This window comes from Hypanus sabinus, chromosome 18 (assembly GCF_030144855.1).
Source record: "Hypanus sabinus isolate sHypSab1 chromosome 18, sHypSab1.hap1, whole genome shotgun sequence".
Lineage (NCBI taxonomy): Eukaryota > Metazoa > Chordata > Chondrichthyes > Myliobatiformes > Dasyatidae > Hypanus > Hypanus sabinus.
In genome coordinates this window covers 58,629,606-58,647,563 of record NC_082723.1, presented here as the reverse complement: position 1 = coordinate 58,647,563, position 17,958 = coordinate 58,629,606, and the positions used below count along the sequence as shown (strand labels likewise).

The 17,958-nt window shown below is 42.4% G+C and overlaps 1 protein-coding gene across 5 annotated transcripts in view; it reads right to left on the bottom strand.

Annotated features, from left to right (window-relative positions):
• exd3 (exonuclease 3'-5' domain containing 3) overlaps positions 1-17,417 on the bottom strand; it is a 170,107-nt gene extending 152,690 nt beyond the window's left edge. For 2 of the 5 annotated variants that reach the window (XM_059994439.1, XM_059994441.1), the window contains exons 1-2: positions 16,055-17,417; positions 12,660-12,727 (exon numbers count right to left, since the gene is read on the bottom strand). In XM_059994439.1, the coding sequence (XP_059850422.1) occupies positions 12,660-12,693 (34 nt within the window). In that variant the 5' untranslated portion in view covers positions 12,694-12,727; positions 16,055-17,417. Of the gene's footprint in view, positions 1-12,659; positions 12,728-16,023 lie in introns of all 5 variants that reach the window. The other 3 variants (XM_059994443.1, XM_059994440.1, XM_059994442.1) reach the window with 3 other exon arrangements.
• Positions 17,418-17,958: the final 541 nt, after the last annotated feature.

Here is a 17,958-nt window from a genome sequence, read left to right as displayed (position 1 = left end):
ACCATGCAAACACTGGAGTTGTTTTCTTCTTTAAACAGGGCAGGTGAAGCTGAAGTTGCTCAAAATTATGAGCGGCTTTAACAGAGTTAACAGGAAGAACTTTTTAGTTGCAGAGGGTAGGTAATCAACAGACACATTTGAAATGATTAATAAAAACAATAGGTACTAAGTTTTTCTTTATGCTCAGCATGCAAAAATATAGAATGTTACCAGAAAGAATGGTGCAAACAGCTTTAATGGCAATTTACAAACTAAAACAGAAAAAGCATTTTAGTTCAAGATGATAAGCAACTGCCTTCTCAAAATAAATTAGTGATGATTAATAACTGCTGGCCTTGTTTAACAATGGTCACACTTGCAAAATGAATAAATAAGTAAAACAGGACAGTTGCCAAGCTCTGGGAATGGATCGGGGGAGATGAACAGCTCTTTCATAGAGTGGACTTGTAGTGTTGAATGGCCTGTAGTGCCCCCCGAGCCTGCTGCACCATTCAATAAGCAAGAGAAACTGACTGCTACCTCAACTCTGGATTCCCAACTACCCACAATGATCTTTCCTCCCTTCTTTTCAACCACTTATCTGATCCTGTCTTAAACATGTTCACTGTCATTTGAAGAAATTGGTTTTCACACTCGCGTCTGAAAAAAATTATGCCTCGATTCTCTTTTAAATGGGTGATGGCACCACTATATTGTGCTGAGAAAGGAAACAAGAATAGAAATTGAAAGATGCTTTGAATAAATAAGCAGTGTTTTACAGTGACGCTTTAAACGAGCAGTATTTGCCTTTACTGTAGTACTTGACTGCCCTCAGCTGGTAGTGACAGGATATAGACTATTTCTGTATAAATCGTCTGGCCCAGGGGTCAGCAACCTTTACCACTGAAAGAGCCACTTGGACCCGTTTCCCACAGAAAAGAAAACACTGGGAGCCGCAAAACCTGTTTGACATTTAAAATGAAATAACACTGCATACAACGTTTTGTTTTGCCTTTATGCTATGTATAAACAAACTATAATGTGTTGCATTTATGAAATTGATGAACTCCTGCAGAGAAAACGAAATTACATTTCTGCATGCAACAGAAACATTTTGAACTCCAAAAAAAAGACGTTAGGTTAAAGGTTACTTTTAAGTAAAATACTCAACGTCTATTTGAGTCCTTCTTGTATTTATGAAAAACGCCAAACTTAAATTTGCCGCCAGCAGCAAATCAAAAATAACATCAGCCAGCTGTCAGCCTGAAAAATAAAAGGACTATTTCACTGAACAATGAAAACATATGAATATACGTAAAATAATAGGCAATTAAAATATTTATCATACTTGTTCAGGTTGACTCACACCTGACAATGCAGTCGTATTCAGTAGGGATGGATCGATGCTTAGGGGAGTGACCGGGAAGGATAATGTGTTTTTTTCCTCTCTGAACTCACAGAAGCGTTTCCCAAACGATGTTTGCATTGCGATGATTGCAGAATGTAAATACTCCGAATTTATCATGTCGTGACATTGTTTGAACTCTCTCAAATTGGGCAAGTGAGACAATGTGCCTTTCTGTAAATCTCTGGCAAGCAACGTCAACTTGCGCTCGAATGCCAAAACATCCTCCAACATGTGCAGGGCTGTACGTCCTTACCCCTGAAGAGCTGTGTTCAGCGTGTTCAGGTGCGCTGTCATGTCTACCATGAAGTGTAGCTTTTCCAGCCACTCTGGCTGTTCCAGCTCAGGAAAGTTGAGCCCTTTGCTGCCCAGGAAAGTTTTCACTTCTTCCAGACACGCGACAAAGCGTTTCAGCACCTCCCCTCTGGACAGCCAGCGATAAAAACACATAGCGGTTGCTACACGCAGTCAGTAAACTGCAGTCAAAGATAGCTTTATTCGAACTAAACAGCCTTGCTTTTAAGCCTCCCTCAACCCGCCCCCCACTGTTGAACCACTGAACGGATGCTGCAAAAGACACGTACTCACAAACCCCCGTAGGCTATCTCCCTTAGCCTGAACGCTGGCTAATTGTGAGCCGGTTCGGATGTGTCAGGAAATGGGTCGCCACAACATCTTATTTAGATTGTACAAGATCACCATAATCTTCAAATTTAGATTTACATTTCAAAAACTAACAAACTAACATAAAATACATTTTAATTAAATACTGACCATGTAGCGGTGAGCTACGCGCAGCGCTAAAATTACGACACGGAGTCGGTAACTGCAGTTGAAGGAAAAAACCTTATTCGAAATCTTCAGCCTCACTTTTAAGCCTCCCTCAACCTGCCCCCCATGGCGCAGAGGCTCCAAAGCTCTGTGCTCGCAAACCCCCGTAGGCTATCTAATTGTGAGTCGGTTCGGATGTGCCAGGAAAAGGGTAGCCACAACCAATTATTTCCCAAAGTAACAGGGAGCCGCAGCACAGACGTAAAAGAGCCACATGTGGCTCCGGAGCCGCGGGTTGCCGACCCCCGGTCTGGCCCATCGGGCAGAGGGCAATCACCATGTACTGTTCTGTGAACAGCTGCAGGATACCTACAACACATACCACCGGGATGAGTCTGGAACCTTTATCATTTTTCGTATTCACATGTGACTTGGATGAGAATTTAGGTGTTACAAATAGCAAGTCTGCTGATGATACAAAAACAGATGGAATTGTAAATAGTGAAAACAGCTCTCTAAGGAAACAACGGGAATAGATCAACTGTAAAGTTGGGCAGCATGACGGAAGAAAGAAATTTATTATTATGTATTTATTTAGAGATATATTTTGGTAACAGGCCATTCTGGTCAAATGAGCCAAATAGTCGATATCCTGTCACTACCAGCTGAGGGCAGCCAAGTACTACAGCAAAGGCAAATACTGTAAAGCGTCACTGTAAAACATTGCTTATTTATTCAAAGCATCTTTCAATTTCTATTTGTTTCCTTTCTCAGCACAATACAGTGGTGTCATCACCCAAGTACACACAAAACAAATTAACCTACTCCCCCTACATCTTTGAAATGTGGGAAGAAACTGGAGCAACTGGAACAAACCCATGCAGTCATGGGGAGAACATAAAAATTTCTTAGAGACAGCAGAAACATTGAACCTGGGTCACTGGCACCACACTAACTACTATGCTACTGTGTCACCCAAAATAAAAGAATTTAATCCTAACAAGAGTGAGGTAGTGCAGTTTGGGAAGACAAATTCTCATAGGACACGTAGAGTAAATGGCAAAGACCTCAGGTGTGTTGATGTACAGAGAGATTTCAGGGTGTGAGCTAGATCTCCCTGAAAGTAGCAACATCAACTGGATATGGAACAAAAAAAAAATCCAATATGCTTGCCTTCATAAGCTGAGACAACAAGCATAACAGTTGAAATGTCACGTTACGGTTGTACAAAATATTAGAGTACTGTGAGCAGTTCTGGTTGCCACACTACAGGAAGGATGTGATAGCAATCGAGACTGTAGCAGGGATTTATCAGGATATTGCTTGGAATGGCTATGGTTATGAGGAGATTGGATAGACTACCGTAAGTTTATTCTCACTGGAATTTTATTTTAATTTTCATCCCTGAAACCAATACAGAACCAACTAAAACCGGGAGACTTCCCTTCAGCTGCTGACAGAATCTGCAGCAAGTTTATAAAAAAATTGTTACCAGGACTGAAAGATTTCACTTGAAAAAAGAATGAAAAGGTTGGGTTTTTTGTTGAGATAGAGGCTGAAGAGTACCTTAACCGAAGTGTATAAAATTATAAGAACTTTAATAGGGAGGACCTATCTCCTTTAGCAGAGAAATCATAAACCAGGGAGAGGACAGATTTAAAGTAATCCTTTTCATTTGGAGAATGGTAGGTTACTAGTACTTATTGTGTGAAAGGATTTGGTAGAAACAGAAGTACTCATCATGTTTAAACAGTACCTGAAAGGTTATGACCTGCTAAATAACAGAACCAGGCTGGTTGGTGGGATTGGACTGTCATTTTTTTTTACCAAACTGTGTCATCATTTTATGATTATTTGACAACACTCAAATGACTGTGACAGTAGTTTTCATTCTATAGAAATGCCACTCAACCTAAATTCTTGCAAGAGGCTGTCCAAGCTTTAAATAGAAACTATCAATCTTCTGGTCGAACTCTGGTGGTCATCTGGCAGTGTCAACATAGAGGTAATCAACTGCTAAAGAACAGGGCAAGTGCTCAGAACAGACTCATGGACACAGTGGAAAGGACTCTGACTCATTTCAAGTCATGTGTGGTGCTTAGATTGTGGCTCGTGCTATGATTTAGTCCCCAATGGTTTATTTAGCAACATCTGAATTTTATCCTTGCTACATTTAGTATTAGTATTAAGAGTTTAGCATTCCAAACAGAAGGAAAAGTCAGAGAGCATGCTACATGAATATGCAAAAAAAGCCAATATTAAAGTGAGCCAGAAGCCATAGATGCACTAGTAGAGAATGCAAATGCTGGGAAGACAACAACATGATATATTTGCAGTTTGATGTCCTTTGTCACATTAGGTGTGGAGCTTAGGATACAATGTCCCCTAACGACGACTCCTTTGCTTGCATTTTCAGAAACAGCTCTATAGTATCCCTGCAACACACACAAAATGCTGGTGGAACACAGCAGGCCAGGCAGCATCTATAGGAAGAAGTACTGTTGACGTCTCAGGCCGAGATGCTTCGTCAGGACGGGTCTTGGCCTGAAACGTCGACAGTGCTTCTTCCTATAGATCAGCGGTGTCAAACTCAAATAGACAGTGGGCCAAAATTTAAAAATCGGTACAAGTCGAGGGCCGGACTGGTTCAGCGTTTATTGCAAAACTTATTTAAATGAATTTATTACACATATTAACCTGGAACTAACAAAGCTTAGGTTATTGCCTACAAAAACAACATTGAACATTAAATAAATAAAAAAATCAGTTGCATTGATTTCTTATGGCTTTATCTGCAGCTTTTCCAGAGTAATTTCTAATGAAAACATTTTTCCACAGGCCAACACTCTGTGATTCACACTAGTCTAAGCCAGATACTTGGCATCTTATCTTGGATGCAAGTTCATCAATGTTTGGAGTCAGGCTCTGAGCTGAGGAAATCCTCAGAATTGAGTGAAGGTGTTCATCAGAAAGACGACTCCTGTGTGATGTTTTGTTTATCTTCATCAAAGAGAACAGTTGTTCACACAGATATGTGCTGCCAAACATAGAGAGCATTTGAGCAGCTTGGGTACACAGCTGGGGCATTGTGTCGGGAATGAAACGTAGAAACTGTGCAGCGCCCACCGAGTCATACTTTGCCTTGAGTGTGTCACTACATTGGAGTTCAATCAGCTCCATTTGTATGTTGGTTGATGCGCTTTCCACGTCAGCTGCAAATGGATTACTGAGCAGTTCAAACCTGCTTTTTTGGGCTTCAAAGTCGGCAAATCGCCGTGTGAAGTCGGCACCAAGTATGCTAAGTTTTTCAGCAAACTTTGCACGTGGGAACACTGCAGTAGAAACCTGCTCTTTCATAGTTTGGCAACACGGAAAATGGCTCAAGTTTTCTTGCTGCATCTGCGTCTCTCACAGGCACAGCTTGGTTTTAAAAGCCCTCACTGCAGCGTACATGTCTGTGATCACACGACCCCGCCCCTGAAGCTGCAGGTTGAGCGCATTGAGATTGCTCGTGATGCCACACAGCAACACCATTTCACAAAGCAACTTTTTATCCCAGAGCTCTGTTGTGTCTTTCCCTTTGCTTTCCATGAACTGACAGATCTCCTCATGCAACTCAAAACATCTTTTCAGCACTTTTCCTTGGCTTAACCATCGCACCTCTGTGTGATAGGACAAATCATTATATTCTGAACCCAACTCCTCCAGAAACGACTTGAACTTGCGGTGGTTTAAACCTTTGGCTCTTATGAAGTTAACTGCTCGTGTTATGGTGCTCATTATATGTTCCATTTTCAAGGCTTTGCCACACAACGATTCCTGGTGTATGATGCAGTGATAAGCTGTCAGCTCACCTGCGCAGTTTTCCTCCCGCATCTTCTCCCGGATCCTGCCCACCAATCCACTCTTTTGACCACACATCGCAGGCTTCTGTTTCTTGTCCAGATGCTTGTATTTGTCGTGGTGTTTCGTTTCATAGTGTCGTCTTACGTTATATTCTTTAATTACAGCCACACCGTCTCCGCACACAAGACAAACAGGTTTGCCCTTTATATCTGCGAACATATACTCTGCCTCCCACCTGCCTTGAAAACCCCTGTTTTCAAAGTCCACCTTTCGTTCAGCCATTTTTGGGGTGAGGGATAGCTGAAAGTTGACCACACGTGACTAGCGCCATAAGGATGCTGATGAGAGAGTAAGGCAAGCGCGAGCAATGCACTGGCAGTGCATTGTGGGATTTGTAGTATTAGTGGTGCATGCAATATACCGGTGGGCCAGCTCTAATAGAAAAAAAGTTTATTCATTAATGATATTCAGGAAATAAACCAGGGAAACCGAATAAACACTGAAAACCTGGTACCTGAATAAACTCAGCATTAGCCATATCATACGCCATAGGCGCTTCGATTACTGGAGCCAGCTTTAATAGCAATTAGATATTATCTCGCGGGCCAAAGATAATTCCACCGCGGGCCTTGAGTTTGACATATATGCTATAGATGCTGCCTGGCCTGCTGTGTTCCACCAGCATTTTGTGTGTGTTGCCTGAACTTCCAGCACCTGCATATTTCTTCATGTTTGCTATAATATCTCTATTTTTTCTTTCAGGGTTCTTTTGAAGACCCTGACCTGGAGTTACACACTGACTTCGGTTCTTTGCAGGAAAAGGACCTGCTCTTGGGGTGTCACAACTGGCTGTTATTTGATATACCAAGGACATTTAGCTGACCTTCGGAGTTTCAGGATTTTGTGGCTCTCGAGGCAGGTGGCTCAAGGTTAGTGCCTCTGCAGGAAATCGGTGTGTTGTAGGAGATGTTAGATCTCTGGCTGTGTGCCCAGAGACCCGAGTTCTTTGGGCACAGAGCTCAGAACAAGCAATCCAATGGACTTTTAACATCATAAATCAGTGAGTTGTTTGTTATGTCTCCCCTCTCATTGTGAAACGGAGACACCTCTTTTTCCGTTATTAGGGAGGGAGAGAGGGGGACTGACTGACTGACTGCGGTATGTCGAATTACCGAGTTCATTCATTCATAGCTTGTTACACCAGACAGTCAGCCATTCTTGTCTGGCGTGTAGTGTCAGGATTTGGTCTCCTTTTGGATTAACCAGGTCACGGTATGAATTGCTGGGTGAACAAGTAGACTTTGGGGTACTGCATGTCTGTGTCTTTACTGATGCTTTGCTGCATGCTTGAGTACTCGGTGGAGGGTGCCGATGCTTTATTTGCTGGTAGGAGAGAGGGGATCATTGGTTTGCTGCTGCTTATGCATGGGGGAAGGAAGCTGGGGAGGCTTTGGGGTTTAACTGTCATTCATTCTTTGGGGCACTCCTCAGTTTTTGTGGATGGTTGTAAGAAAAAAAAATGCAGGATGTATATTTTATACACTTCTCTGACACTAAATGTACCTTTGAAACCTTAATTAATGCCCAATGTTTTTTGGAACAGACTAATGAATGGTCTTTCATTAATCCTGTTATGGTTATTATTCTATTATGGATTTATTGAGTATGCCTGCAAGAAAATGAATATCAGAGTTGTATATAGTGACATATATGTACTTTGATAATAAATTTACTTTGAACTTTGATATTGAAGACTAAAATAGCTGATACTGCATCTTCGGCTGTGAGGCTGTTCAACAGAGAGATGTAAGAAAGTCTGGATGTTGAACTACATCATCCAGAGACTTTGAGGGAAAAAAACGAGTCATTTGAAGAGTACAACGAAGAATGCAAAGAAAAACAGGTTTTAGCAATTCATGATATTAAAGCAAATGCTGAAAAAAACAAACAACCATACAAACTCAATCAATTTAATTAAATGGGGAATTAAATGCAGCATCTCCAAGTATGCGGATGACACGAAGCTGGGTGGAGGTGCTAGCTGTGAGGAGGATGCTAAGAAGATGCAGGGTGACTTGGATAGGTTAGGTGAGTGGGCAAATTCATGGCAGATGCAATTTAATGTGGATAACTGTGAAGTTATCCACTTTGGTTGCAAGAACAGGAAAACAGATTATTATCTGAATGGAGGCCAATTAGGAAAAGGGGAGGTGCAACGAGACCTGGGTGTCATTGTACACCAGTCATTGAAGGTGGGCATGCAGGTACAGCAGGCAGTGAAAAAGGCAAATGGTATGTTGGCATTCATAGCAAAAGGATTTGAGTACAGGAGCAGGGAGGTTCTACTGCAGTTGTACAAGGCCTTGGTGAGACTGCACCTAGAGTATTATGTGCAGTTTTGCTCCCCTAATCTGAGGAAAGACATTCTTGCCATAGAGGGAGTACAAAGAAGGTTCACCAGATTGATTCCTGGGATGGCAGGACTTTCATATGAAGAAAGACTGGATCGACTAGGCTTATACTCGCTGGAATTTAGAAGATTGAGGGGGGATCTTATTGAAACGTATAAAATTCTAAAGGGATTGGACAGGCTAGATGCAGGAAGATTGTTTCCAATGTTGGGGAAGTCCAGAATGAGGGGTCACAGTTTAAGGATAAAGGGGAAGCCTTTTAGGACTGAGATGAGGAAAAACTTCTTCACACAGAGAGTGGTGAATCTGTGGAATTCTCTGCCACAGGAAACAGTTGAGGCTGGTTCATTGGCTATATTTAAGAGGAAGTTAGATATGGCCTTTGTGGCTAAAGGGATCAGTGGGTATGGAGAGAAAGCAGATACAGGGTTCTGAGTTGGATGATCAGCCATGATCATATTGAATGGCGGTGCAGGCTCAAAGGGCCAAATGGCCTACTCCTGCACCTATTTTCTATGTTTCTATGTTTAACTGGTCATTGTTCAGAATATAAGTTTAGTTAAAACTGAAAAAAGACTAATTAATCCAACAAAATAGTGCAGCTACCCCATAACTTTGCTACCAAACCCCAGCACCTGCCAAAGGTAATACCATATATTCAACACCCTCTGTCAGAGCCTCCCTGCAAAATAGAATCTGTATTAAGGTGTTACATCTTAGAATCTTTACGAGCTAGATCCTACCACTGTAGAATCTGCATCAACAGGTGCCTGTAAATATAGAACATCTTGTCAAATATTTGTTTAGAAGCTACACGCAGTCCAGAACATACACCAGAGTTTTATTGTGACAAGGAATCCACAGCAGTTCTCACATCCCAGAATGTGCAACAGAGAATCTCTGTATGAAAGAATCCAGGTCAAAGCATTCTCAATTCCCAGCATTTGTATCTGTCTCTGACACCCAGTCACTGACTGGAGTGTTCATTCATATCTTTAACCTCTCACCTTGGCAGTCTGAGGTACACTCCTGCTCAAACAAGCTTCAATTATACCAGTGCCCAAGAAAAATGTTGTAACCTGCCTCACTGACTGTTGTCCAGTAGCACTTATATCCATAGTGAAGAAGTGCTTTGAGAGATTGGTAATGAAGCACATCAACTCCTGCCTGAGAAGCGATTTGGACCCGCTCCAACTTGCAACAGATCACAGCAGGTCAACAGTAGTTGCCATTTCATTGACTCTTCACTCAACCCTGGAACATCTGGACATTGAAGATCTATGCACCAGGGTGTTTTTCATTGATTACAGCTCAGTTCTCATCAGGAGATCAGAGGTGGAGAGAGACATCAACTTTAAATTCCTCAGCATTATCACTTCAGAGGATGAGTAGGATAAGTGATGAGGTTCTGCATAGGGAGTTCAGGGAGTTAGCTGCTAAGTTAAAGGGCAGGAACTCCAGGGTTGTGATCTCAGGATTGCTACCTGTGGCACATGCTAGTGAGGCCAGAACTAGGAAGATTATACAGTTTAATATATGGCTAAGGAGTTGGTGTAGGAGGGAGGGCATAAAATGTTTGTATCATTGGACACTCTTCCAGGGAAGGTGGGACCTGTACAAACAGTACGATTTGCACCTGAACTGGAGGGGAAATTAAAATCCTTGTGCAAAGGCCTATTAATGCTGCACGGTGTAGTTTAACTAGAGTTGCAGGGGAATGAGGACCAGAGTGCCAGAACAGTTAGCAGAGGGGTTATGGAGGCAGACGTTAGTAAGACTTCAGACAAACCTAGGAATCAAAAGGTTGAACATGGTGTGATTAGTGTCCTGAGCTGTGTATATTTCAATGCAAGGAGCATTGTAGGAAAAAGGCAGATGATAGTGGCTGAAGATGAGGTAGCTAGTTTACAATCAGAGGGAACATGCAGTGAGGAGAGGCTGTTGATAGGGCAAAATTGCATTCAGCAGGATGAATTACAATGTAAAAGGCAGACAAAATTGAAAAGGGCGCATACAGGACTGAAAGTGTATCTGAATGTGTGCAGTATAAGGAATAAGACAGATGAACTAGTAGCACAGTTGCAGATTGGCATGTACGATGTTGTAGGCATCAATGAATCATGGCTGAAAGAAAATTATAGCTGGGAGCTTAATGTCCAAGGATACACATTGTATCAAAAGGGCAGGCAAGAAGGCAGAGGTGTCAGGGTTGCTCTGCTGGTAAAAATATGAAATCAAACCATGAAAAAGAGGTGACAAGGGGTCGAAATGAGTGGAATCACAGTGAACTGAGCTAAGGAGCTGCAAGAGTAAAAAGATCCTGATGGGAGTTGTATACGGATCCCCAAACAGTAGTAAGGATTTGGCCTACAAATTACAAAGGGAGATAGAAAATGCATGCTAAAAGGGCAAAGTTACAATTGTCATGTGGGATTTCAATGTGCAGGTAGATTGGGAAAGCCAGGTTGGTGCTGTATTCCAGGAGGTGGAATTTTCTAGAGTGCCTATAAGATGGCTTTTTAGGGTAGCTTGTGGTTGAGTCAAATAGGGATCAGCTATTCTGAAATGGACGTTGTGCAATGAACTAGAATTGATTAGAGAGCTTAAAGTAAAAGAACTCTTTGGGGTAAGTGATCATAATGCGATCAAATTCATCCTGAAATTTGAGAAGGCGAAGCTAAAGTCAGATGCATCAGTATTCCAGTGGAGTAAAGGGAATTACAGAGAAATGAGAGAGGAGCTGGCCAGAATTGATTAGAAAAGAATACTGGCAGGGATTATGGCAGAGCAGCAATGGTTAGAAATTCTGGAAGCAATTCAAAAGGCACAGGATATATACATCCCAAAGAGGAAGAAGTATTCTAAAAGAAAAATGACACAATCGTGCTAAAAAAAAATCAAAGTCAACATAAAAGCCAAAGAGAGGGCATATAATAGAGCAAAAATTACTGAGAAGTTAGAGGATTGGGAAGCTTTTAAAAAACAACAGAAGGCAATTAAAAACATCATTAAGAAGGTAATGGTGGAATTCAAAAGTAAACTAGATAGTAATAATAAAGAGGATACCAAAAGTTTCTTCAGATGCACAAAGTATAAACAGAGGCGAGAGTGAATATTAGACCGCAGGAATATGATACTGGAGAGGTAGTACTGGGGGGGGGGGGAACAAAATGGTGGAAGTTCTAGGTGTCAGGGGTTATGAAGTATGTGAAATTACCATAACTAGGGAGAAGGTTCTTCGGAAACTGAAAGGTCTGAAGGTAGATAAGTCACCTGGACCAGATTGTGTATACTCCAAAGGTCTGAAAGAGGCTGCAGAAGAGATTGAGGAGGCATTAGTAATGATCTTTCATGAATCACTACATTCTGGAATGGTACCGTAAGACTGGAAAATTGCAAATGAAACTCCACTCTTCAAAAAAGGAAAGAGGCAGGAGAAAGGAAACCATAGGCCAGTTTGTCTGACCTCAGTAGTTAGGAAGATGTTGGAGACTATTAATAAGGATAAGGTCTCAGGGTATTTGGAGAAACATGATAAAACAGGCCGCTATCTGTATAGTTTCCTCAAGGAAAAATCTTGCCTGACAAATCTGTTGGAATTCTTTGAAGAAATAACAAGCAGGATAGACAAAGGAGAATTGGTAGGTGTCGTGTATTTGGATTTTCAGAAGACTTATGACAGGATGTCACACATGAGGCTCCTTAACAAGCTATGAGCCCATGGTATTGCAGGAAAGATTCTAGCATGGATAAAGCAGTAGCTCATTGGTAGGAAGCAAAGCATTGGAATAAAGGGAGCCTTTTCTAATTAGCTGCCATTACCTGTGGTGTTCTACAGGAGTCTGTGTTGGGGCCGAGTCTCGTTATGTTATATGTCAATCATTTGGGGGGGGGGTGAGAGGGATGGGGAGGTGGGAGAGAGGAGAGTGTGTGGGGGGACAGGGTGAGAGGGGTGGAGAAGACTAAATTATAGGATACACAGAAATCTAAAAAGGAAAAGGACTGATGGTATTACTCTGTTGGAAGCTGGCATGAAACTGATGGGCCAAATGGCACCTTTCTGTGTGGCCTCAAGTAATGAGCAAAAGTTACTCATAACCCACAGTATAAAAACCAGACTGAAAAGAGAGGTATAAACAGGGAAATTTGAACAACGTTAGGGGGGAGGACACTTAACTACATGTAGTCAATTGCAATAGATCCTTCCCACCACTGACATACCGCATACACGCCATCACATAGAGTACCTGCACAAGTTCCGGCACACTTGTCGTTCATCATCGGGCTGAAGCTTCAAATCCAGGTCAACAAAATCCTGCAACAAAACAGCACATGCCACAAATCAGCAGACAAAAATAAAGCTAGAGTCACAGTTCTGCGCTATTTTTGATTGATGGACCCCCCCTCTCATATTTCCTCCACTTTGCCTTCCTATCTTAACCCCCCCCCCTCCCCCAACAGCTGTTCATCATCCTCTCTTATGTGGTTCCACTTATCACCTCCTGTGGTGAACTACATATACCTGTCTGGACACGCCCCCCCCCCCCCCCCCCCCCGCTGACTGTTCCTGTGGCTCCTCCCACAGACCCCGGTATAAAGGCGATTGAGGCCTGAGCCCAGCCCTCAGTCTCCAGGATGTAGTGTGGTGGTCAATTACTGCTTTTTCTTTCTTCCAGTCAATAAAAGCCTCACATCTCGGAGAGTTATTGATGGTGCATCACCTCCTCACTAATCAAGTGTGCAGCATTCATACTAATTGTGCCCCCAGAATCAAAATTATATTTATCATCACTGACATATTGTTATAAAAAGTGTTGTTTTGCAACAGCAGTAAAATAACAAGACATAAACATTGTTATAAGTTGGAGTCAATCAATAAATGAGCAAGCAAACAAAAGAGGAATAGAAATGTAGTGTTTATGGACCGTTCATCAGTCTGACGGCGGAGGGGAAGCAACAGTTGCTTAAACGTTGAGTGGTGGTTTTTAGGCTCCTGTACTTCCTCCTTGATGACAGTAATGAGGTGAGGCATTTGCTGGATGCCTTCCTGAGGCATGACCTCTTGAAGAGGTCCTCAAAGGTGAAGAGGCTCATGTCCATGATGGTGCTGGCTGAGTCTACAACTAACCTGGAGCCTCCCATACCAGGCAATGATGAAACCAGTCAGAATGCTCTCTGCTGTACATCTGTAAACATTTGCCGATATACCAAAGGCAAGTGAAGTTATTCTCCTTTGGTTCAGTAGCCTGATGGTTGAGGGGGTAGTCATTTTTTCTGAACCTGGTGGTGTGAGTCCTAAGGCTCCTGTACCTTCTTTCTGACGGCAGCAGTGAGAAGAAAACATGACCAGGGTGGTGATTGATGCTGCTTTCCTACGACAACACTCAGTGTAGATGTACTCAAAGGTGAGCTGTTTCAGAAGATTCAAGCAAAGGAGTTGCCGTTCGGTGCCATTAACTGTCCTAAGCTCCACCTTCAAAGTCTGGATGGTATTTTGGCTCCTCTAGTTCTACAGGTGACATGTTGGTGGTAGTTGTCAGACATTTCTTCAAGCTACCCTGGTTGAAGTCTCTGTGATGATCAGGAAGGAATCAGGGTGCTGATCATAGTGCTCAGATCCTCCAGTGCAAGCTTGATGTCTGCCAGGGGTGAAATGTACACTGCTACCAGGATGGGAGTGAGATCCCTGGGCAGAGAGACAGATGACATTTGACAAGCAGATGTTCCAGGTCAAGGGAGCAGGACTGAGAGGGAACTGCCACTTATCCAGTCTTCATTCATAAGAAAATCCTTTAGTCAGTCCAAAGAAAATCCAACAAATATCGAATTTTAGGGCATGTGGACTGAATGACAGTGAGAGAGTATTTTTGTGGCTGCGATCATAACTAAAGGAGAATAAAACAGTAAAGTTTTTAAATTGGAATAAGGCAAAATTCATAATGAAGCTATTTGCATCTGGTACTCCCTACAATGAATCAAGCATTAAAAACACAAGAGATTTCTAAATTTCGTACTAATTATCCTAGCCTTATCAGCGAACTAGAGTGAACAGGGTTGGATCCTCAGACCCTAGTTCTGAACCAGATTCAGGTCTGCCAGACAAGGCCTGGTTACTTAATTTAAACAAGAACACTGGTTCCCTGTATTCACTCTGCGTAAAACAGGCCATATAATGAGGGAAGTGAAAACTATCTGCAAATCCTGTAGAGCTTTCCCATTACAATCAAACTTACTTTGCTAAAACTATTCTCAAGTATTATTCCTAAAACAAGAAAACCCAGATTAATACAGAGAATAGAGGGATGTCCTGAAAAGGAAATCAGAGAGGAAGAAACAGTGAAAATGGTTTTAACGCCTAATAAAAAAGGAAATTCAAAATTCTGTAACAAACATAAATGGCTGATGGCGTGGCTAAAGGAAGGTTGGAGATAGCTCGTGACCAAATGGAAGGTGTTGGAGATACCAGAGCATGGCTGAGTTGTGGAATGAGTAATTTGCATGTGTAAAAAACAATATGTCTATAAAGGAGACATTAAAGAACTGGGTAAGAAAAAAAATCAGATTAAGAATAGGTACATAGTTGAAAGGTTGTGAGCTCAATGTACAAAAGTCACTGAGCTCAGATCAGGTACACTTGGGTTGCTAGTGTGTGAAGATAGAGGTGTTCTGTCAGCTCTTCCAAACCTTTTTAAAAATAGGGACAGTGCCAGGAACCTTGAAGGTTGCAACTGCTACTGCAAATTCAATAAAGGAGCTAAGAACCCAGAAACAAAAAGTGAACCAGTCTCGCACTGTGCAACCTAAAACAATGTGGGGGGGGGGGGAATGGTCACTCGGCAGTTACAGCAATCATTAAAAGAGAACAGAGAGAAAAAAAAACATATGAAAAACTTGATTTTACTCTTTCACAAAGTAAAAGAGAATTTGATGAGAACAGCATTACTACTGTTAAAATTGATTTCGAGAAGCAACACGGTCCCATATATTAGCAAAACCATTCTGAGAAAGGTGCAGTAACAATCGGGTATCTGTAGGTGGCCAAGAGACAAGCAGCAGAGCCAAATAGCTGATTTGCAGACAGTAAGAGTTTACTCTTCTCAGAAGGTTAATGTCAGTAATTCTTTTCTTTAAGTATTCATTAATGACTTCAACATGAGAAGATGAAATAACTGTTGTAATAACTGATGAGGCTGGTAATACACTCCAACAAACACGACAACCTCTTATACCATTATTATTTCAAAAATGAAAAGATGCACGACCACTATTTTGAACAAAGGGAGAAATTGGACAGAGGATATAACATCTTTGAATGCTAAACTTGCTGGCTCAGGGCACCCACTAATGATTCGCAGCCCATACGGACTGATAACTTGAAGGGGCAAAAAGACGGTGAGTAGTCTGGGGTATCGAGAGTTACATGTGCGAGCCGGCTCACAGAGGCTGTGGGAAGAACCGGGGGTGGGGGCCTCAGAGCCGGCTCGCAGACAAAACGTGGGAAGAGCCCGTGGTCTCTCGTAGATTGGCCGCACAGCTCGTCAGGAGGACCCAACACGGCCTCAGCTCGCAAACCATCATTAACTGGGCTGCTTCTGACCACAGGTTTCCCACCTCGCCTTCTGCCAGGGGACATTCCTCTCACCTAACCGCCGCCACCGCTGTTCCCCCAGGTTGTCAACCGTAGAATCACTTCCGGGCAGGGTGAACCGCTGACTTCACATCCGGTTCAGACGGTTCTCCCGCCGGATGGCGTCCGGCCGTGCGGTGGGGGTAAGGTCACTGGCGGCTGGGGTACCTCTCACCCCGGTCCCAGGTCACAAACTTCTACCTGTTATCTTTTACAACTGCAGAAACTAATGGGAAAAATCCTCAGGTGTCCCGATGAAGCGTCTCGTCCGGAAACGTCAGCTGCTTATTTTCAATGGATGCTGCTTGGCCTGCTCAGATCCCCCAGCATTTTGTGTGTGTTAGTTGGGATAGTTGTCTACTTAGTCTTTATTTTCTAGTGAAGCGCTTACATTGACGATGTGGCTTAAATGAAGTATGGCATTCACTTTCTTCTAACATAATGCATTTTGTAAACAAAGAATGGCTAATCAAATATTGCAGAAATATTGAATGCACTATATCACCCTACAACTCACTGACCCCCCCCCACTGACATTTCACAACGCACAAAGCCAATTCAATTCATTCACCGAATTGACTCCACCCCTCACCTGTAACACCCACTCACCCCACCAACATTGACTTCCCGATTTACCATTACCTAGTTAATTCATTGTGTGGCGTGTAGCCAAGTGGTTGAGGTGTTGGACTAGCAATCAGAAGGTCATGAGTTCGAGCCCCAGCAGAGGCGGTGTGTTGTGTCCTTGAGCAAGGCACCTAACCATACATTGCTTCAGTCCACCCAGCTGAAAATGGGTACTGGCAAAATGCTGGGGGTTAACTTTGTGATAGACTGCTGTTCTCTCTGGGGGGCGGGGGGAGTCCTGTACTCTCAGTTGCTTCACGCCACAGAAGTCGGCATAAGCACTGGCCTGATGAGCCTATAAGGCTCGGGTCAGACTTCAACTTTAACTTTTAATTAATTCATTGCCCTACAAATTCACCCAGTCCTCCCCAAAATTCCTCACCCCTAAAGAGAAAATCTCCCAAAGCCTTCTTCCAGCCTGTTACACACTGAACATCCACAACCCCTCCCATTTATGTTTCCACTCCCAGAATGTACCATCCCCCCACTCTGAATGTGCTCTGTGCCAACACACTGAAAAACTTCTATGACTCCATCTCTCTCCCTCACTCTCACACACTCATACCCAATGAAACAAAACCTAAACTCCAAACTTCACACCTTCCAGTCTACAAGTTGTGATGTCCAGCCCTACAGTCAAAACAAGCCCTATATCACCTTTGTCACCTGTGTGTTCCCCCGCGGGGTGATACACTATTTTAATATTTGAGCATCTTCGCCAGTTGACTCTGCCCTTCCAGGTACTGTAGCGGAAGGATCTTGGACTGTGGTACTTCCCCACAGAGCCTTTGCTTTGGCCACATCTCAACTTCAGTGCATCTCTGAGTACGACCTGGAATGTGCCATTCGGCAGCACTCTGCTATGGACGTCCTGCTTAATCAAGGTTTTTTAAAATGAGAGAAAGTCAACATGACTTAAGAGGAATATGCATATTTCAAAATCAAAGGATAAGAACAAATGTAAAAAATCATTGTATTTCAGTCCGGATGAATCTATGGAACAATTGTAAGAATTTAAAAACATGCACTACACTTAACAAGTTAAAAAAATTATTTAATGAATGAATATAAAATACATGATTTAAAATGAATGGGAGTAATGTAAATAAATGATATTTGGAGTTGGATTTTGCATTAAAAGATTATGAAATTTTTTTTGTTTTTGATGTGATGATTGATGCCAAATACGTTGTATAAGTAAGAGGGGTAGGCGTAATAAGCTGTAGCTTCAGCCTACACCCTTTTGGTCTGTTTTAAAGAATATCTATGTTTTTTGTTGTAATTTTGTCCTA